This window comes from Eulemur rufifrons, chromosome 6, assembly GCF_041146395.1.
Source record: "Eulemur rufifrons isolate Redbay chromosome 6, OSU_ERuf_1, whole genome shotgun sequence".
NCBI classification, from domain to species: domain Eukaryota; kingdom Metazoa; phylum Chordata; class Mammalia; order Primates; family Lemuridae; genus Eulemur; species Eulemur rufifrons.
Genome location: NC_090988.1, coordinates 25,330,875 through 25,354,097, shown reverse-complemented (window position 1 = coordinate 25,354,097; position 23,223 = coordinate 25,330,875). Strand labels below are relative to the sequence as shown.

At 37.1% G+C, this 23,223-nt stretch overlaps 1 protein-coding gene across 1 annotated transcript in view; it reads left to right on the top strand.

Annotated features, from left to right (window-relative positions):
* DDX10 (DEAD-box helicase 10) overlaps positions 1-23,223 on the top strand; it is a 251,676-nt gene that overhangs the window by 22,748 nt on the left and 205,705 nt on the right. The window contains exons 8-10 of the mRNA XM_069468967.1: positions 2,473-2,635; positions 7,779-7,863; positions 19,826-19,927. Coding sequence (XP_069325068.1) covers positions 2,473-2,635; positions 7,779-7,863; positions 19,826-19,927 — 350 coding nt within the window. The remainder of the gene's footprint in view (positions 1-2,472; positions 2,636-7,778; positions 7,864-19,825; positions 19,928-23,223) is intronic.

Here is a 23,223-nt window from a genome sequence, read left to right as displayed (position 1 = left end):
CTCCTAAAGAAGTGTTGGTTTTCTTATCTATTTTGAGTTCTGTTTAAAGTTTCTACTCTGTAATAGATACTTTTCCTCTTACCATGGTAGATGAAGTATCCTTCGTTGTTTCTATGATCAGCCATTCTAGTGTGTTATAGGCTCTGTCCTCTGACTTGCACAAGGCATTTGCTATTGCAAATATCTACTTTCTCTTTCATTTTCTTTTCTCCCCATTCTTTAATATTGTCCACATTAAGAGTAAAAAAACAAGTCCCATGTCCCTTTTTAGTCAATGCCTCTTTGTTCCTCTTCATAGAAAACTTTTCTAAAGACCTGTCTTTACTAGGTGAATCACATTGTCACCTCTTGTGCTCTCCTTAGTCTTCCACTGAATCAGCCATTATTAAGAGAGATAGCTTTCCAGAGTCAGTGCTTAGTTATTAGTCCTTATTTTATTTGGCCTCTCAGGAGCACTTGATACAGCTGACTGTTTCTCCCTTTCAAAACCAGAGTCATCTTTAGACACTTGTGACTCCACTCCTTAACCCTGCCTCCACTTCCTTTTTTTTCTGCTCTGTTTTAACCCTCCTGTGCTGGGTTCTCCTCTGACCACTGCAGTTGGGAGTGCCTTACACCTCTACCCTGTCCTTTTTCCATTTATGCTCTTTTTGGGTAACCTTGTTAGTTTCATGGCTTTAAATTCATTTATATGCTAACAGGCAAATCTACATCTCAAGTCCTGATTTCTTTCCTGAGCTCCAGACCTTTGTATATCCACTTGGCTACTGGATATTTCCAGTTGTGTGTCTAGAAGGCATTTCAAGCTTAACATGGGAAAAACAATTTAAAACTTCTTATCCCTAGATTTGCTTCCTCCAACTCTTCTTCCTTTCAAATGACTGACCTCTTAATTCCTGTCTTTATCCCGTATTCAATCTGATAACTCACTAGCTAGCACTTCTCATTACCTCCCAGGCAGGCTACACTGCAGTCTGGACCATGCTTAATTTCCCCCTAGCCTTCTAATTGGTCTCTCCATTCCCTCTTTCTTTCTTATAGTTTTTCCACAATGTAGCCAGAGTGATCTTTGGAAAGTAGAAACTAGAATAAAGCACAGACTTGCTTAAAACCCTCCAATGACCTTCTGTAAGTTAGAATTAAACTTCATACTTAGAACCTACGTGGCTTTATTTCACATACGTCCACCCCAGCTCGTTTGTTGAAAAGCAGGAATTCGAGGTCAGTCTAGATTCAAGAGATGCAGATTGTAGAAAGTTTGAATGAACTCAATTTTATACTTCCTGAATTTGCATTGTACTTTGCCTGAGAGTGCATCTGTGGTCTGCTGGGTCTCCTTTCCCATCGCCCTTTCATGGTAGCTCATGTTACATCTTTACGAAAGAAAGGTGTAAGTCTGTCTGTCCGGAATCTTATTGGTACATTGTCGCAGAATCAAAACCTCCCTGGCACTAGAATATTGCTGTTGAGAAAGTGAATGACTAATGATTAGGTAACAAGTCATTTTGTAATTCACTTGGTTTTCCATTCTCTACTTTCAACAAAGTTGAAGAGACACTTTAATGGAGTTATTAGCTGATCACCAAAAATTATTTATAATATATCATGATTTTTGGCATGTTTTGTAGGAACTGAAAGAGTTAAATTTCCTTTGAGTCCTTTTTCTCTATTTATGTGAACAAATTTTCTTAACACCTATGTGAGGGAAAATGATGCTCAACTCTTTGTCATTCTAGCAGTTCTTAGTATCCATTTATGAGTACATAAGATACAGAGAACTAAAACAATCGGCTCCATTTAGTCCTGTACATTTACAATAATTTTATGTCTAACAGTTTATGAAATCCTAACATTTCTTGGTTAGTTCTGTACTACTAATTTTTGTACTATTATTAATTGCTCAGTCTGAGAAGAAAGTTAAGGCAGCTTATTATCATAGGAAATTAAAACTATATCAGTTTTAACTTTTGTAGAAAATTGAATTATGATAACATGAATATAAGACTTTTCAGGCCTCAAACTTAAGATGTGATTCTGTGAGGTCAGGAAATAGAAATGTGAATTAAAGGAGGAAGGAAATAAAATTTCTTTCTGTTAAAGTGTTTCTTTAGACTTTTTACTTGGTTGATAGTGGGTATCAAATTGCTATTTAGAATTCATCGGATATGTTTATGAGAGAAGTATTTATTTTAAAACATTAATATTTATCAGAAACTACATTCTGTGCAACTATTCAAATTCAGAAAGATTTCAGATGTCAACATAAAAATGTAAGAAGAGCATTTGAAAAAAAATCTAAGGAAATATGTGAGCAAAAATGTTTGACTAGACTACATTTCCCTTTCTCTGCTCCATATTTAAGTTTTTTTTAACTGGTAAAATTTGTGCTCCTAATATATTCTTGCTGTTCATCTTATAAGCTTTACTATTGCCATCTGGAAGTACCAAACTTACTCTTCTGTTAATGCCCAGGTTCAGTATCTGTACCGTGTGTTCTGCCGGCTGCGTCCTGGTATTTCTATCCTTGCCCTCCATGGTCGACAGCAGCAGATGAGAAGAATGGAAGTCTATAATGAATTTGTCCGTAAGAGAGCTGCGGTACTCTTTGCTACTGATATTGCAGCCAGGGGCCTGGGTGAGAGACTTTCCTACCATGAAATTTCTGTGATTGTGGGGAACGTAATTTGCTATAAGGTGTATTTTGGGAAATCTAATAGGCTCAAATAATTGGGCCTTTTCTTATTTTGTAAGAGAAAAATAAGTAAATTGGTAGCAGTTAATTAATGTTAAAGATGCGTGGTAAAAATTTCCATAATATTTGCATCTTTTGTGCTCTTACCATTGTTTCATGATAATTATACTGTAGAATCCTGAGCAGCCTACAATATCAAAGGAGGATTAAAAGTTTAAAGATGTGAATACAATTCCTGTTTCTTTGAAAACTGGAATCTTGTTTATAGGTATCAAACTCATTTAACAAATCAGTGAAGTCCATCTTTTCACCAGCCATTCTAATTTTTACCTGAAAATCACTGCATTTAATGTATTTAAATTTTCAGAAGGCCACTGTGTCGATAGACAACTTGAGGCTTTGTGGGAGTGGGATGGGGAAGTATTAAATAATAGAGGAAAATTAGTTTAGAGAGAACAAAGGATAGAATTTGAATCCTTCAATCTCTTTATGTTGTCATATTTGTTAATTTTGGCAAGTTTTAAACATACACAGAAAGAGAATAAATCTAATCTACTCTCATGTACACATTACCCAGCTTTAGTAATCTTTTTCATGATCCCTTCTCCTATCCCTCTTGGAGTATTCTAAAGTGTATCTCAGACATTGTATCAGTTTATCCACATGTGACTGGAGACAGTAGCCAAGTATGCATATTTTCAAAGTTCTCTAGGCTATTTTCTCAGCCCCACAACAACCCATCCTTCACCCTCCATTTGACTATATAGTTTTGTGAAACATTTTGGTTGTGCTTGTATCTGTTTTATATCTCATTCTGATTTTCCTTTTGGAGACAGAGTCTTGCTCTGTTGCCCCAGGTAGAGTGCAGTGGCGTTGTGATAGCTCACTGCAACCTCGAACTCCTGTGCTCAAGTGATCCTCCTGCCTCAGCCTCCCGAGTAGCTGGGACTACAGGCACTTGCCATGACACCTGGCTAATTTTTCTGTTTTTAGTGGAGATGGGGTCTCCTTCTGTTTAGGCTGCTCTCAAACTCCTGAACTCAAGCAATCCTCCCACCTTGGCCTCCCAGAGGGCTAGGATTATAGGCGTGAGCCACCGTGCCCATTCTCACTCTGATGTTTGAACCTGAAATAGTTTGGGTCACACAAGCCAATTTTGAACTGAAGTTTACTTCTTTTAAAGGCCAGATTACTTTTTTAAAAACTAGAAGATAATTTTAAAAACATCACACATATAAATCATCTACTCACAGTGAATAGATGTAAATATTTTGTCATCTTCCTTGAATTTTGTTAAATATTAATTGATGTAGTCCTTTGTGTACCTTTTCCCTGTCCCATTTTATTCCCCCTTCTCCCTAAAGTTACTGTCATATTTGGTGTGTATCCTTTATAATAGTTGAAGGTTCTTCACTGCTAGTCTGAAGAGTCTATGATAGAATTTGGTGGGTCTGTGAACTTGAGGAGGGAAAAAATAATATTTTTTTACTAGCCTTTAACTGAAATTTAGTATTATGAATGTGAGCAACAAACTGTTGCAGTTTTAGTAGTATCTGTGACTTTGTCACCAATTGAAGTCATATTTTCATTTTACATTAGTTTTTACAGGCATCTTGGGATATTGTTTACACTTGGTATTAATTTGGTATTATAGTAGTTATCAGACCCACAACTAGGTCGTGTTATTTAGTGTGTTAGTAAATATGCATATACATTATATCAAAAGTCCAATGAAAATATCTTTATTTCATTGTTTTATTTCTTATATTCCTGTGTTTTTATGCATTGAAACAATTCTGAGAAGAGGTTCATAGGCTTTATCTATGGCATAAGAAGTATCAAGAGCCTCTTCTGGTTTATTTCTAAAGGAAATACTTTATGTGCATGTATTCATAAGCACTGTATAGTATTGGGTGTTTTAAAAGTTCATATAAACAATATTGTATATACTAGTCTATGACTTTTGAAGTCTTTCCATGTTGACCTATAAAAATCTAATATTTATATAGAATGTCCCATAGTGTGAATCTATCCAGTTATATATTTATTCCTGTAATACTGGACATTTAAGTTGTTTCTATTACAGTTTTTCCTGTTACACAATGAATATCTTGAAGCTCTTACATAATGTCTAAGAACTTTAGAATATGCTATTACCTTTTTAAACTTTATTTTGTCAGTTTTATTTTTTAATAAATAGTACATGTATATGGATAACACTGAGTTATGATGAAACATAGCAGACTCTGCTCTACCCCTCCTCACTCCCTGGAAGCAACTACTTAAAACTTATTTTTTTTTTTCTGGTATTTTGATCCATATTCCTAAGTAATCCTCTACTGCCATTTTTTAATCTATCAAGTTTAGAAATTATCCCAAGACTTCCTTTTATAACCTCTCCAACAATCATCTTCTCTTCTGCTACCCCTGTCTTTCCTGTTATTTCATGACTTTTGGTTAAATATTTCATGTTTACATTGTTTCAATTATAATTGTTTATTGCAGTAAACAGTGTACTAAGATTACCTGTCTCATACTTTTGTGTTTTTTGAGGTAATAATTGAGTTAATTACTATACAATTTGCTTAGTTTTCTGTGTTCCCAGTTATAAATTCTCAAGTGTTCCAGTAGATGTCATGTTCTATAACAATTCACAGTTCTGTTTCTTTTCCCCTTCGCACCTCTCTCTTGTAGCCTTCTGCCTCCAGCTCTAACCTAGAGTGGTTGCTCCTTAAGCCTGATGCACACCTCTCATCCTGGGACTTTTCTTTCCAGATTATCTGTTGTAGTTTTCTTGGCTTACTACTTATTTTTTAAAAATAAAGCTCATTCCCCTATAGCTTCATAAGGGTGTATGTGATGTAAAGTGAGTCCTTGCATGTCTGCTAATGGCCTATTCTTGATATATAATTGGGTTGGCAGTAGAATTCTAGGTTGAAGTTTTCTCTTAGAAACTTGTAGATATTTTCTGTTGTCTCCTAGTAGTCAGTATTCTGTTGAGAAGATGTTTGCTTTTTTGATTCCTTCTTATTAGCCCTCTTTCCTTTTTCTGGATATTCCTTGGATTTTCTGTTGATCCAGTTCTGACACTTTGTGATGATATACTTTAGTGTGAGGTCCTAGTTTTGCAGGCATTCATTGTGCTTTTTAATCTAGACCACTGTTCAATAGAATTTTCTATGATGATTAAAATATTCCATGTTTGCAAATGTCGTATACTATAGTTAGTAGCTACATGTGGCTATTGAACACTTAAAATGTAGCTAGTGGAATGGAGGGAGGGATGAATTTTTAATTTAATTTTAATTAAACTTGGAATAACTACCATATTGAGCAGCATAGAGTAGATACTCATGTCTCTTAGTTGCAGCAAATTTACCTATGAATCGCTTCTTGGTGTGTTGGTTAAATATTCAATATTTACAATATTTTGACTATGTAATTGTTTGCTGCTGAGGGAATAGTGTGCTTAGATTGTTTCTTAAACTTTTTTGTGATTTTCTTGGAGTTAATAACTGTCCTGTTATAAAATTTCTTCCCTTCCCCCCGTTATTTACTCTTTCTTAGGAGAGTATTTGACCTTCTTGATATTCTAATTTTCCTGTTTTTCTCCTGTTGCCCATCTCTTTGTCCTTTTCTTGTTCTTTCTGGAGGATTTCTTTTACTTTATAGTTCAGCTTTTCTATTGAAATTTTAACTTTTAACCATTATGAACACTTCCTTTATAGCCTTTATTTGGATACAGTATTTTCTCTCTGAAGATATTAATTTTTTATGTTCTCTTGCCCACATTGTTTGTTTTTCATCTGTCTTTCATATTTAAGGCTTCTCTCAATTGTCTGCATTTGGATGTCATATATAACAATGAGGCACTAAAAACCTATTTGAAGTGATTTGTACATATATGAGGCTTGTTGACTAATGGCCGTCATTGTGAGGGGATTTGGACGGAGTTGATCATTTTGTGGAGGACTCAAAATTTAGATATCTATTCTCCTTGAGTATTTAGTCTCTCCAGAGAAGAAAATCTCAATCTCATGAGAACTAAGCTTGCTGATGGCTCTGTGGAAGCCTAGCAAGGCAGTTTGCAACCAGGCCTCTCAGGCGGCACGTAGACTGTTCCTTAGTACTCCTATTTTCACTCTGGTTCTGGTGTCCTGGGCTCTGACCTCTTTCTCCAGAATAAGACTCTTGGTTTTCTTCAGAAGACCCAACTATATAGGATAAGGGAGGGGACCTGAGGTTCTCATTGCTGCTTTCAATCTATCTTCCTGTCTGTAGCCTGCATCCTGCCCCTGTCCTGTGGGGTACCTGGTTACTTCAAGTTCTGAGAATCGTTCTAAATATCTCTACTGTTTTTCTTGGTTCTTCCTCCTCATACTAAAATTCAACCCTTTTGAATAGATTGCGTGACTTAGTGACAGTTTTGATGCTCATAACTATCATCTTCCAGTATCTTAAAAAAAATTTTTTTTTTCTTAGTGCCTGGCCCTTTTCTCTGACAGAAATTGATCTAAAATCTTTGCAGCAAAATCCACAAATGACAAAGTAGTTCTTTTAAGGAGTTGAGAGCAGGATTCTTTGAAAATGAAAACTGCTATAGCCAGAAAATATATATGGAATAATTTTAAGAAATAGGAGAGGGACCTAGAAAAACATCATTTATTCACACGAAGGTGGAAACAGCAAGAAAAGTAAACCTTCCATTAAATTTAGAAACCAGTTTTATAGTTCACTAGGACTCCATGAAAAGCAGGGTGTTTTTGTTTTGTATTCTCCCATGAAAAGTATTATAGTTCTTTTAGGTTATTAAATGTCAGGGTATTTCATTGTTTGTCTGACACAAAGCAATCTGTCTCTTTGTCAGGTATGAGATAATCTTCACATTCAGTCATTAATTTTAGTTTACTTTGTCAAGTGTTTTATCTCTTGGTTCATGCAATTAACTTTATTTTTAATAGAGTACACAGATGATATCTATCAGTTTGATGTGATAGAAAGTACTAGCAAGCAATATTGTAAAATAAAAATAGTGCAGCAGAGCAGATCTTGAAACTGATTTCTTGACATTCATTATTCTTTATAGATTTCCCAGCTGTGAATTGGGTTCTTCAGTTTGATTGTCCGGAGGATGCCAACACGTATATTCACAGAGCAGGTAGAACTGCCAGGTAGGTATACTGGCCTATTTCTTTGCTGTTGATGCTATCTAAAAAACAAAGCATACTTTCCCAACTGTAGAGAAAGAATGGAGGAATTCAGGTAAATGAGTGCTGCTTTGGTTTTCTGTGGTGTGAGCTGATAGCATCTTGACAGCTATTGTAAATCATTATGGTTGACACTTGATTAGTACTAAGAAAAATCCATGACAGTCTTATTTTAGTTTTTTGTTTTAACTTTCCCTTACTAAACTTTTCCCCAGAATTGCTCACTGAACATCATCTCATTGAATCTTAATGACTGCTCAGGTATAGGACTACAGTCATCTGTTACCTTCAGGGGATATTTTCCAAGGCCCCCAGTGGATACCTGATTCTCAGGTAGTACTAAACCCTATACTGCATGGTTTCTTGTGTATTTTTTTTTTTTTTTTTTTTTAATCTGATGACTGAGATAGTTACTAAGTGACTAATGGATGGGTAGTGTCTACAGCATGGATACACTGGATAAAGAGATGATTCACTTACATCCTGGGCAGGACAGAGTGGGACAATGTGAGGTTTCATTATGCTGCTCAGAGTGGCATGCAATTTAAAACTTAATGAATTATTTCTGTAACTTTTCTATTTTGTATTCTTGGACCTTGTTTGACCATGGGTGACTGAAACTGCAGAAAGTGAAACAGTGGATGAGCAGGGGCTAACGTATCATTCAGTCTCTATTTCCAGATGATGAAATTGAATCTTTGAGCAGTTAACAACTTGATTGAAGATCTAGAGTCAGGATTTGAACCCAGGCAGTCTGACTCTTCTAGTCTAAATCTTGTGCTCTTCTTGGGTATAGGCTCTAATAAGAGGCAAGGTAATTTGGAGTCATGGATTTCTTTTTGCTTTCTTCCTAGTGCAGGAATTAGAGGCCTTGCTGGAGGCTGCTCCCTATGCCCCCCTCCCTCTGAACTTTTCCTCCCCATAAAAGCTTAAGAGCTATGAGGAAATTATGTAGTAAAGAACATAGTAAAGTCAGCCATTTGGAACTAAATGGCATAGAAAGGTATGTGAATGAATGAAAAAGGATTACATGACATGCCATTGCTGTTGAGGTAGCAGTGAAGCTGGGAGATGAACATTGTCAGTAGAATTGTAGATGGTTAATATCTTTCTGGATAGCATTTGGTAACACTTGTTTATCAAAAACCTTAGAGTTCTTCCTTTTGTCTTAGTAATTCCATATTCAGAAATGGATCTTCAGAAAATAGATGAATGAAGTTTCAGTAAAGATGTCTGTCTTACTAATATTTATAATGGTTAAGAATTGGAAATGGCCTAAATACTAATCACAATAAGATTAGCCACAGATGGACTATTTCTTCTCTTACATTTTCATTCCATTTCCTTTCTCATCAAAACTGAGTGATTGGGTATTATATAGATTTCAGAGTTGGTCTAACTGGACCAACAGTTGCTTCTGAGTTCAAGCCACAAACTTTTCTTTAAGGCTTTCCCAGGGATGGCGGGAACTTGAGGCCCAAGCACAAAGACTGTGCTCCTCTGTCAGGCTTGCTTTTCTACCTGCCCTGTGCCCACTTCAGCAAGTGGCCCCAGGTATAATAGTGTCCTCTATCCCTTGCTTATGTAGGAAGACCATTTGGAGTTTAGTTATTCTAGATTTCTTTGTATTTATAGTTTTTGGAAGTTTATAGTTTTTGAAGAAAAACACTTTTTTTGTGTGTATGGTGACTTATTTATTTCAGCTGAAGGGAAGGTTTTTCGTGTCCTTCTGTGACCTAACGAAAAGTAGAGCTCTTTCCTGTTTTTCTGATTTTCATAACATGTTTGAATGTTTAAAGGTTTTTTTTTTTTTTTTTTGATTGATTCAGATTTGCTCCAGAGGCCATCTTTAAACATGGTTTATAATCAAAATGTACTCACTTAAATGTGTTCCTTTTGACCAGCATGAAAGAAGGGAGAGGATAGTACAATAGTAAAAGACTATCTTAAAATAGGATTTATGTACTAGATGGTTCAAAAGTAAGTCTTTTTTGAGACAGAGTCTCGCTCTGTTGCCCCGGGTAGAGTGCAGGGGCTTCATTGTAGCATACTGCAGCCTCAAACTCCTGGGCTTCTCCTGCCTCATCCTTACAAGTAGCTGGGACTACAGGCGCTTGCCACGACACCTGGCCTAATTTTTCTATTTTTACTAGAGATGGGGTCTGACTGTTGCTCAGGCTGTTCTCAAACTCCTGAGTTCAATCAAATCCTCTGGCCTCGGCCTCCCAGAGTGGTAGGATTACAGGCATGAGCCACTATGCCTGGTCAAAGTAAGTCTTTTAATTGCAATTAATGATGTATATTTGAATAGGCAATAGTGAGGACTGGGTTTTGTATATGATGTCATTGTACATTCAGACAAATTTCTCTTTAGAATTTTTTCTTGTATCTAAGTGACATGGGTAGAACAGCAATCTGTTCTCTTTTCCATCTTATAAGAGGTGCATGGTACGTCAGTGGTATTTAATGTGGTGGGTACATGTTCTAATTATTCATGGTGAGATATTCTGAGAAGTCATTGGTGATGGTTGGTGGAATGTTTCACTGTGTAATTGTCTTCAATAAATGTGTAGCATGTATAAACTTGTACATGTACTCGTGCACATTTGTATTCTGTGGTCCTGTGGGCGTCTGGATAGGTAACATTGGATGTGGTATCTCACAAGCACATTAGGTGCTTTTTATTTTATTTTTTGCTTTTTCCTATTTTATGTATTCCTTAATGTGATTATTTTGATGTGTATTACATGTTTTCTAGATGTGCGAGTGGTATGTATGTGGACAAGGCAGACTGATTCCGCCATAGAATACATTTAGCAGTAAAATTATTCTCCCCATATGAAGGTTATCGGACATCTCCATATATCAGGGGTAATATTTCAGGGTTCTTGATTCTTGGAGAAGTTGTTGAAAATCTTATGTAATTGAACATGCCATGGTGAGCATTAAATTGGATTTTAATGACTATGGAGATGAAGAGTTAGAACATCACAATGATTGTGTCTAACGAGAGAATACTAATTTGAAAAAATGTTTTTAATGTAATTTCTAATGTGGTTCATTAATTTTTAAAGTACAAGCCTGTTTGACCCTTTGTAACCAATTAAAAATATTTTGAATTGGCTCTTTTAGATGTATAGTCAGTGGAAAGGCTTAGCATATGTAATGTTTATTTTTTCTCTGGCAGTTTAAAAGTTGCCATTAATGGGCTTAGAGATAATTAGAAAGTTTTGTGGGCCATGAGACTGAATAATTGAATTGAATAAAGGCTAAATTAAAATTTGAAACTAATTAAAATCCTGTGTATTCGGCTGTAATTAAAACCTGGTTGCCAGATAGTGTTTGGATTTGGAATTGAACTATAATATGGATATAGAAAAATAAATTAATTAACAAAATAGCTAAGGTTGGGAGAATCTGGGTTTTTTTTTTTCTTTTTTTATTTTAGCTAAATAAAAACAAAGGGTGATTCAGGTACTTGTTGCCTTGAAGTACTTAATTCTGTTTTAATTTATTTACCCGTCTAAAATTCGTTTGCTCTACAGCAATTGAGAAATTTCCCTCTATCCCTTAATCATTCTACACCCCTTTTAACAAAATAATCTCCTTTAGAGACAAGTGAGGCAAGGGATATGAATAGTTTTATAATGCTGTATCCTGTGATACATTCTGTCACTTAAAAACAGTTCTCTTTAGGGCTAAAATTTCTTAGTATACACAAAACCAAGCTCTTTCTTTCATTGCTTTTAAAAATGTCCAGTTGAAAATAGAACAGATTTGGGAATGGAAAACAGACATCAGATAATCCTAATCTTTCAAATGCTTTTGTTTGGGGAGGGTTTGGGTAGAAGATGGAAGTTTGTAATATAAACTGTATTTTTTTCTCCAGAGTAGTGGAAGGCAGAATAATTTGAGCAGTATTCCAACTTAGCTTTATTTGCCTGGCTGCATTTTGTGGCGCTCAAAAATTTTGAGTAATTTAGATAGCAGCATGTGATTCCACTAGGGGGCAGCAGAGGCCAAACTTTTGCATTGCACACTCACTGGCAGCAGTTTAGATTTTAACAAATAGGAAGATGGAAACTAGCTAAAATTTCTCATAACTTGTGAAGAGTTCATGGTTTGTTTGTGAAAAAATACTAGTACTTTATGGAATAGATAATGAGAATTTTTATAGTGTCTTTAATTGGTTTGTGAATTGAAATAGTAAAAGGGAAAAGACAATTTCCATGAGCATTAACTTACGCTTACTGTTTGTATCCTAGATATAAGATAGGAACCTTCTTTGCTGGTGAAAATTCTCATTTCTCTCATCCTTTTAGCTTAGATTTGTGAAGGTGCTATCTTCAGTCTGTTCTTCCTAGATAGAGGCTGATCCTTACGTGGCCTTTTGCCTTTGTTGGTATCTAGGATTTAAAGGTAGAATAAGAGGTCATAGCAAATTTTTTATTTTGCATCTTGGAGCAGTGAGGAGCTGGGGTAGAATATAGCCAGTATAGATACAGAGGTGGATAAAAGGGGGCTAGTATTTCTTAGTTTACTATTTCCCACGCAACCCCCACCTCCTTCTCCTGTCTAGTCACTACAGCAGGCAGAGTGATCCTTCTAAAACAAGTCAGATCATGTCATTCCTCTTATGGCTTCCCATTGAGTCATTACTCAGTGAAAATCAGTGACCTCTTGGGCCTATACTATTCTTCTTCCACTCATTTCCTATTCTCCCCTTGTTCCTTATGCTCCATGCTGGGTCTTGCCTAGGGCCTTCATTTTAGCTCTCTCTCCTGCTGGAATGTATTTTCCTGGAGTCTCCACAAGGCTCCCTTCCTCATCCTCCCCACCCACTCCCTGTTACCCTGTTCTACATTCTCTTTTTTTTTCCATTTAGCTCTCACCACCTTCAGATACACTAGAGCATTTACTTAGTATATATTTTTAATTGTTTCTTGCTCCTTATTAGATTGTTAAGGTTCCATAAAGGCAACAATGTTTGTCTGTATTGATGTACCCTAAGTGCTTAGTATAGCACTTGGCATACAGTAGATATTAGAGATGATAAATCAGATCATGCCTAATATGTTAATTATCCTAATATGTTAATTATTATATAGCAAATTGCCCCACAGCTTAGTGGCTTCAAACAATAAACATTTATTTTACAGTTTCTGTGGGTCAGGAATCCAGGTGTGGCTCAGCTGGGCCCTCTGGCTCTCAGTCTGTCACAAGGCTACAATCAGGGTGTCCTGTGGTACTTTAAGGCTTGACTGGGGGTGGATCCATTTCTAAGTTCATTCACATGGTGGTTGGCAGATTCATTTCTTTCCTAGCTTTTGGTCAGAGGCACTTCTCAGTTCCTTTTCATGTGGCCTTCTTCGTAAGGCAGCTCATATCGTGGTAACTGTGACCTCATCAGGGAGAGTAAACGAGAAGGCAAGGGAGAGAAAGATAGCAGTAATATGTTTCGTGACCTGGACTTGGAAGTCATGTTCCATCTTATCTGTTATATCCTCGTAGTTGCACATCAGCCCTGTTTATCGTGGGGGGAACTGCACAAGAGTGTGAACACCAAGAGGAACAGATGATCGGGAGGCATTTTAGAAGTTGCCTATCATACCCAATGTCAAGCTTTACTACTGATTTCAAGGATAAGGCAGTCCTGAGGTAAACGTGAAGCAGGAAGAGGTCAGGTACCTCCATTATAGCTCCCTGGGTTTTTTCTTGCCACATTAGGGTGTGCTCTGGCCCAGATTAACATGGAAGACTGAGTGATGTGTGGCGTATGACTTACATGGATGGGCCATTTGTATACTCAGTTACAAAGCTCACCTCGCCAGAGACTTACCCCTTGAACCCATAGATTGTGAACAACTATGGTACATCCCATTAAAAGCCTCTCATGGGTGAAGACTCTCTAATGCTGGGAAATACCATGTTTGTTTCTCAGGAGGTCTGTCCTTACTATGTTAACGACGAGATTTGACCATACCACTTTTTTTTTCCGGGGAGTGGAGGAGAAGGAATCTTCTTCCCTACCCGTCACCCCTGTACCACACAGAATGAATGGATCGTGACTTAGCAACTTCCTAAAACTCAGTAAATATTTGTGTGAGTAAATGAATAAACTCATTTAGCCCATAGAACAACTTTATGAAAGAGATTCTGTTAATTAGAAAGCTTTCTTAGAGACTTTGAGGTAAAATGTGTCTAACATTACTCAGTTTAGTAAGTACCAGACCTCGGATTTATACTTAGGTCTTTCTGATTCTATAGCTCATTTTTGCCAGTGTGCTCAAATCCAGCTATTTACATTTAACGGATTCCTGTGGTTGCTGTTCCCAAGTGGGGCTTCTAGAATGCATGAAAGCCATACTCGGAGAAGGAAGGTAGATGTTTCTAGATCTGCTGCCACTTATGGGTCACAAATGTCTAAAGTATGTATATTTTCCTCCTTTGGACTATGAGAGGCAGATGTCCCAGAGTTTTTCAATCGCTGCCTTTAAAAATCAGGAAACTTAGGTTTGAGTTTGACTTTGTCACCTAATGGCTATGTACCCTTGGACCAGTTTTTAAATTCTCTAAGCCTGTCTCCCCGTCCCCAGCAAAATGGGATTACTCAGATATCTCTATTTCCTGAAAGTATAATTTTAGGAAGTATTAGCACCACTCTTATTTGAGTTTTCTTTTTATTCTTGTATATTAAAATTTAGCCTTAAAAAATTCTGTACTGGGAACAGAGTTGATAAGTTTAATGATTTCTATCCTTTCTCTGTGAACTCCATAAATCCTTTTTCCTAATCAGTTTGCTGGAAGCTTTCCATACAATATGTACTAGCCAGCTTGGTTTCTTTCTAATTATTTTTATGGTAAACTTCATTTGTCACTGTTAAGCCTGTCATGGTATACCTGTTTGTTACTTGAGATCCTAGGCTACAGATGACTTTCTTTTTCTCAGAATATTTCCAAACCTGTCCTTTTACCTTTTTCAAATCCAGAGTAGTCTTTAGAGGTTCTGTAAGTCAGATACTCTTTTCCCTGAAATAAGCTCTCCTTTGTACCATGTTGTACAGGAAGAACAGAACAGTTGGACTCAGATTCCTTTCCTCAGATTCTTTCTGCATCTGCGTGACAGACTGCACTGTTTTTCCACAGTGACATGAAATTTTGGGGGATGATAAGGCTGAGGTATAGGGAGAATAGAAGGAGATATAGAGCAAGAAAAAGAGACTGTGCAATGGCAAAGTGTGACCAAGAAATGTTTCTTTCTCCACCTTTTGATTGTGCTTGTGTTGTGAACAATGACTAGTGTATCAGTAGAGTTGTGGAGTTTTGAATCATAAAGGGACCTAGATCTTTATTCAATTGTATGATGTATAAATAAGTAAATAATAAAATGTCTTATCCAAAGTTATACAGCTAATGAATAGTACAGCAGGACTAAAATCCAGTTCTTTGGACTCAGTATAGAGTTTTATCTGCTATTGTAAGTTAAAGTCATTTGTATTCACTTGCCAAGTATTTATCGCAGCATGTTAGGGAGACATAGCACGTGTATACATGTCTTTAAATTTAACTAGGATATATGTTAAATGAGGTAAGAGTGATATAGAAGATGTAGGTCTTAAAAGCATATAGAAGTTTGTTTTTTAACTTATTTTTAGTAACTTGTATTTTATTACAAATGCTTAATCACTATGCAGATTCTAGACAGTAACAGCAAAACAACTAAAATCACCAAAAATCCACTACCCAGAACAACTTCTTTTATGCATGTGTGTATATATTTTTTTCTAATTACAAAAATAAGATTGTTCTAAATAAACCTTTTTGTAACCTGACTTGTAACCTAGAGCTGTGATCTCCAGTCCCTGAGCTGTGGACTGGGCTGCAGTCCCCTATGTGGCCTGTTAGGAACCTGGCCACACCACACAGCAGAAGGTGAGCAGAGGGTGAGGGAGCAAAGCTTTCATCTGAATTTACAGCTGGTCCCCATTGCTTGCATTACTGCATAAGCTCCACTTCCTGTCAGATCAGCAGCTGCATTAGATTCTCAAAGGAGTGTGGAACCCTTCTGTAAACTGCTTATGCGAGGGATCTAGGTCGTGTGCTCCTTATGAGAATCTAACTAATGTCTGATCTGAGGTGGAGCTGAGGTGGTATTGCTTGCCACCGGGGAGGGGCTGCAAATACAGATTATCATTAGCAGAGAGGTTTGACTGCACGATAAATGTAATGTGCTTGAATCATCATGAAACCATCTTCCCCTCTCCTCTGTCCCCTAAAATCTGTGGCAGATTGTCTTCTGTGAAACTGGTCCCTGGTGCCAAAAAGGTTGGGGACCACTGACCCTAGAGAACCAGGCTGGGAGAACTGAGGGTGGCTAGGCAGTTGTAAACAGGGCCAGATCATGGTAGGACGATAGTTGAAGGGATGGATGAGTAAAGTTTAAGGGCTGGAGACACAACTAGAATGGAGTTGATGTGTCAGGGAACCTAAATTGGAGTATTTAAGGATTATTGGCTCTTGGGTAGAAGGCAAATTATTGCCAGAATGCCAGGTTTTGTTTTCCCCCTCCCTCTGGCCACAGTTTGTTTGAAGGTTACTTCAGTGGAAGAATTACCAGGGACATCCAGGCCAATCAATAGTCTGGGTCTCCTGTTTTAGCTAGAAATACTAGTGAGCTGCAGGACATGGACTTAAGCTTCCTGATATGAATTAGACAATCGAGATCAATCTCTTGAGGGTCCTTGTTTTTGGAGGGAGTTCAGGTATAACTGAAAAAGCAATGGATTTGGAAGTTTAAAGTCTCTGATACGTAGTGACCAGCTGATTGTAGGCCAACTTCTGGGCCCCTCATGAACTTTATTTTGTATTTGCCACCTCTGCTGGTTTGCTTGCTTTTAAGATTGGTAAAGTAACGTAAATAAAGCTCTTGATAAACTTGGAAGGGCTGCATAAATGCAATATAGAATTGGTGAAATGAAATTTTATTTCAGATGCAGGGCTTTTTATATGGTGCCTAGAACATCTCTTAAAATCTGTGATGGTGACTATAGTTAATGACAGTATATTATATTCTTGAAAAATGCTAACAGTGGATGCAAAATGTTTTTACCAAGAAAATAACTATCTGAGGTAATGCATATTTTAATTAGCTAAATTTAGCGGTTCCACAATGTCTATATACTTCAAAACAGCATGTTGTACATAATAAATAATACAATTTTATCTATCAAAGTAAATTTTGAAAACAAATCTATCTAAACATAGTTTTAAAATTTAGGTCTTTTGAAGAAAATTTCTTATATATATTTAGCCTTGGGACTTGGATATAACTTTTGAAGTCTAAAAGCTAGCTCATGGTAAATAAACTTTATTTCTATAAGCATTAAAAAAAAGCTTTGTCTTCTTTTAAAAAGTGCTTTTATTGAAATAAAAGCTTACTGGAAAATTTTGGGTATCAGTTTGTGGGAGATAATTTGTGCTTTATGTTGTTTCAGGGAAAAGATGTGTGTAATGTAAAACAGATAAAAAGGCCAATGATCTTTTTAATAGATCCTTGCCTTGTAGGGTTTGACTCTGGATATTTTCCATTTTCCTCTAGGAATCTTTTTCTTCTAAATTTCACTGTTACAATCTGTCTAAACCTTGCATAGCCTCTTAGGTATTTTCTGTTAGCTATGGCTTTAAAAGCTTTGGTTATGGCCCCTTTGTGGCTTTAATCCTGACTTTATCCTCCTGGGTTCTCCCTGGGAATGGGTAGATGAGATAGATATAGGTGACTAGCTGCATTATTCTTTCTCATGAGTCAGTTGGAAGATTAGAGAACATTCGATGGGTGCCTTTATGGTCTCCTAGAGATTTCTCCTGCCTGTTTGTCACAGTTCTTGCCGTATGTAGACTTGTGGGCCTATTTACTTCATCTTGTCTCTGAATTTGGATATAGAACGTTAACAGGGTTGATTATCCTTCAACCCACTGTTTTCCTCCTTCCTAATTGTTCCACACAAAATAAGCCTTTCTACTTTGGAAGGTAATTTACTTCATCTCAACAGTCTGGCTGTCCTGAGGGCATTTTGGTAAGTGTACCGCTTAGTGGTCAGTATTTAACTGATTCCTGTCTTCTTTGACCCTTAACCTGTCTTTGGTGAAGTGTCTCAGATACCTTGCTCAGGGTGTTAGCCCAGTACTTTATATACTGCAGCCTTCGTGGATAGTGTAGTCCAATACTGTTTAGGGGGACTGCTACAAATTTATATTTTGTTGTAGTAAATGAAGATGAAAAACTTTGGATCATGTTATTCTGTGTCAAAATACAATGAGGAAGATATTTGGTACTAGTCCTTCAGTTATGTAATAGATAATTAGAGAAAGGAGTCAATTGTATGTTCAGCTTTACTCTTCCCTTCCTGTTAACTAGAAAAAACAAATGAGCATGAAGAAGACAAAAGTATTCACTGGACTCTGAAATGCTGCCTTTTCTCTGTGGAAAACTTGACTGCTGCATCTATATGCCTTCCTCTAACGTTGGACTAATTCCTAATTATTCTTTAGGTCTCAGTTTAGGTATTGGTTCCTCAGGGCAGTGCCATCTTTCAGTAAGTCAAAGCCAATTTTTCCCTCCTGTATTCAATAAAATTCTACTTACATGCAGTGCTATTTAGTCCCTCTATGTAGAGACATTTCAGGGCCTCGAAAAACAGGCTGTAATGTGCTTTTCTAGCAATCTTTCCTACTGTCTGATTACGTATTCTATCTTCAGTAGAGTTTCTCCCTTCTTTCTTTTTTTGTTCACTCTAATACATTTTTCTTGTGTTTCTGGCTTCCATTCCTCTGTTCATGCCATTATCCTCCTCTAGAACAACTTAGCCTTTTCCATTCTGGCCATCTTCAAAGCTCACCTGAAATTCCATTGGCCATGACATATGGGCAGTGAAAATACCATATTCACTCGCTACCCGAGTGGTCTCTTTTCACTTCTGAGTTGGTGGTGTTTATTGCCTATGGTTGTTGTTTGGCACTTATATACCATTCTGTGACTGTTCTCTTGACTCTCTTGCTTGTGTTTGTCTTTTCTAGTAAACAAGAACATTAGATCACTGAAGATAGGGATTTTCATCTTCTGTTTCTTGTGTTCTTCAGTTTATGCCTGCCACAAAGTTTCTCAGTAAATAGTTTATTTGATTAAGTATAAAAATTCTTCATATTTTATAGCACAAATCCTGAAGAGAGTGCTTTGACAATTTTTTTTCCTTTAAATTTCCCCAAGTATCCAGTTTCCTTCTCTGTTTTACTGCTTGTATGTAATAGCTGACACTAAAGTATCAGGAAAATCTGTAAGCAAGAAGCACAAGAGGCTTAAGTAACTACAGGATGCCTTGTGGCCATGTCAGTACAAATTTCTGAAGGTGCAGCATGAAATAAAATCTTACTAGATGAGGAAAGGGAATTAACGTGGATTGGAGGCAAGTGTTTTACTTAAGCAGAGAGCCATTTATTATAATGGATGCCTCTGAACAATTTTATTCCTGAGGTATAAATAAAATCCCCAGGAAGATGAATTCATTTTTTTAAAAAAATATAATCTGGTCCTGTGTTTATCAAATGACTAACTTTGTTATGATCCTCTAATGGCTTGAGTGAGAAACTGTCTTCTTGTCATACGGCTAGAGTATTTAAGAAATTCTCTTTAATTTCTTTCCTAGAACCTAGATCCTCTACTGTGGCATAGCCTAAAAGTCATCAGGCATTTATAACTAGGGATGAAAATATTAGGCATTCAGAGCCCTAGTTTTGTGTTGCCAGAATAAAAATTGGTATTTCTAATATTTACTAGTTAGGTGAACTTGTTTCTGTGTTACCTATTCATCAGACCATTAAAATGTAAAATGCAGATTGCCCTGATATGTTAAAGATTTTGTTTCTTTTCCAGGTACAAAGAGGATGGTGAAGCTTTATTAATTTTGCTTCCGTCGGAAGAAAAAGCTATGCTGCAGCAGCTTCTTCAGAAGAAAGTACCTGTGAAGGAAATCAAGTAAGAGCTACTTGTTATCTTTGTTGTTAGGGAAATGAGGGCATGAAATCAGTATGCTTAAATATGGGCACCTAAGTTCTTCCTTTCCCTAATCCATTCAACTGGTTTGTGACTTTTTAACAAAGGTGATGATGATTATCTTTTTTTTTTTTTTTTTTTAGATCAGTGTTAGGTTCATAGTAAAATTGAAAGGAAGGTAAAGAGAGTTCTCACACACTTCTTTAGCCTCCATTATCTCATCCCACACCAGAGTGGTACATTTTTTACAGTTGAAGAACCTACATTGACACATCATATCACCTAAAGTCCACAGTTTATATGTTAGGGTTCACTCTTGGTGTTGTGCATTCTGTGGGTTTGGACAAATGTCTAGTGACATATCTACCATTATAGTATCATATGGTATTTTCACTGCCCTCAAAATCCTGTGCTCTGCTTATTCATCTCTCCCCTCTCTCCAACCCCTGACAACTGATTTAACTGTCTCCGTAATTTTGTCTTTCCAGAATGCCATATAGTTGGAATTGTATAGTATATAGCCTTTCCATATTGGCTTCTTTCACTTAGTAGTATGCATTTAAAGCTCCTCTGTGTCTTTTCATGGCTTGACAGCACATTTCTTTTAGCAGTGAATAATATTCCATTGTCTAGATGTAATAGTTTATTTATCTGTTCACCTACTGAAGGACATATTGATTGCTTCCAAGTTTTGGCAATTATGAATAAAGCTGCTATAAACATTCCTGTGAAGGTTTTTTGGTAGACATAAGTTTTCAACTCCTTTGGGTAAATACTACCAAGAAGCATCATTGCTATACCAGATGGTAAGAGTATGTTTGGTTTTTGTAAGAAACTGCCAAACTGTCTTCCAAAGTGGCTGCACCATTTTGTGTTCCTGCCAGCACTGAGTGAGAGTTTCTGTTGCTCCACATCCTGGTTAGCATTTGGTATTGTCACTGTTATGGATTTTGGCTATTCTCATAAGTGTGTGGTGGTATCCCTTTTAATTTGCATTTCCCTGATTACATGCTACGGAAGATCTTTTTATATGCTCATTTGCCATCTGTAGCTCTTTGGGGAGGTGTTTGTTAAGGTCTTTGGCCCATTTTTAAATTGAGTTGTTTGTTACTGATTTTTAAGGGTTCTTTGTATATTTTTAGGATGATACCCTCTGCCCTGTTATAGGCAGCTGTGGGACTAGGGACTTGCCTGCTCAATCCATTGCAGCTACCAGTAACACCAACACAGACCACTTGGGGTCCTGGTAGGTGGTTCCACCTTTGCTGTTGCCACATCCCATATCACATCAGCTGCTCAGGGGCCTGAGAACTCACCCACACACCTGGCCCTCTGCTCCAACTACTAATTTCTGAGCAAACCACCTGAAGGCTTAAAGAATTGGTCCCCCAGGAAACACTAATGCCGCTTCCAGCATTAGCTGCTCTGGGGCTTAAAACGAGGCACACACAGCCCACTGCTTCTACCACTGGGGCCTAAAGACTGGCTCAGCTGGCATTTGAGTCCTCAGCAAAACTTAACCACAGCTTTAACTAATACACATACCCTTAGCCTCCAAGGAAATCAGAGAAACCACTGACCCTGTGTAATGCCTAAGAAATCATACAAAGACCACACTGCAGCAGGCACCCAAAATCATTGCCAAAGTGTCCTACTCAACCAAAAATACATACACATCTTCAGGAAAAAAATTATCCCTTTCAAAAGCAATTTCAAAAAAAATCAGAACAAGTGACTGCTACATCAGATGTGTAGATATCAATGGAAGTACATAGGAAACATGAAAATGTAAGAAAATATGACACTACAAAAGGACCATAATAATTGCCTAGTAATGGATCTGAATCAGTAGAATTTCCTGTAACACCTGATAAAAAAAATTCCAAGTATTGATTCTAAAGAAGCCCAGTGAGATGGAGGAGAAATCTGAAAATCAGCACAAAAACATTAGGAAATCATTTCATGATATGAATGAGAACTTTACCAAAGAGATAAATATCTCAAAAACACAAATTCTGGAGCTTGAAAAATTCATGGAAGAAAACACAAGACACATTTGAAACCCTTCACGAATAGACTTGACCACGCAGAAGAAAGAATCTCAGGCTTGCCTTGGTGTGTCATGCCTATAATCCTAGCATTTTGGGGGAGGCCGAGGCAGTGGATCACTTGAGGCCAGGAGTTTGAGACCAGCTTGAGCAACACAGTGAGACCCCATCTCTACAAAAAAATAGAAAAATCAGTTGGTCATGGTGGCATGCACTTGCCCCAGGCTTTTGGGAGACTGAGGTGGGAGGATCGCTCGGAGTTTGAGGTTGCAGTGAGCTATGATGACACCACTGCATTCTAGCCCAGGCAGCAGAGTGAGACCCTGTCTCAGAAAAACAAACAAAAAACCCCAAAACAAAACAACCTCAGAACTTTAAAGACAGGTCTTTTGAAATAATCAGACAAAGAGGAATCAAAGGATGAGCAAAGCCTTTTGAGACATCTACGACTACACAGAGCTACCAAACTGACAAATTATCATTATTCCCTAAGGGGAAGAGAGATCAAAAAGTAAATGGTGAAAATTTCCCAGGAGTAGCCAGTGAGTTAGACATTAGATACAGTAGGCTCAGTGATCCCCAGGCAAATACGTTTGCAAAAAGGACTTCACCACAGCTAATTATAGTCAGAATGACTAAAGCTGAGGTGAATGGATTTTAAAATGAACAAGAGAAGTGTCTGGTTATCTCTAAATGAAACCCCCATAAGACTAACAGCAGAATTCTCAGCAGAAACCTTGGAGGCCAGAAGAGAATGGGATGGCATTTTCAAAGTGTTGAAAGAAAAACTACCAGCCAAGAATTTTATATCTCATCAGAATAAGCTTCATAAAATGAAGGAGAGAGAGCCTTTCCCAGACAAGCAAGTGCTAAGAGAATTCATCACTACTGGGCTGGCCCTACAGAAAATGCTCAAAGGAGTCTTAAACATGGAAACAAAAGGTCAGTATTCACCATCATGAAAACAAAAATATAAAACTTGCAGGTCTTATAAAACACACAAAGGAGGAAGAGAGAGGAATTAAATGGCAACATGGCAGAAGTTGAGCAAACCATAAAGACAAAAAGGAAAAAAAAAAAACCTTAACTAGAAATCAACTAACAATATAAGAACAAAGCCTCACATATCAATAGTAACTTTGTACATAAGTGGATTAAATGCTCCACTTAAGAGATACAGATTGGATGAATGGATAAAAGAATATGGTCTAACTGTGCTGCTTACAAGAC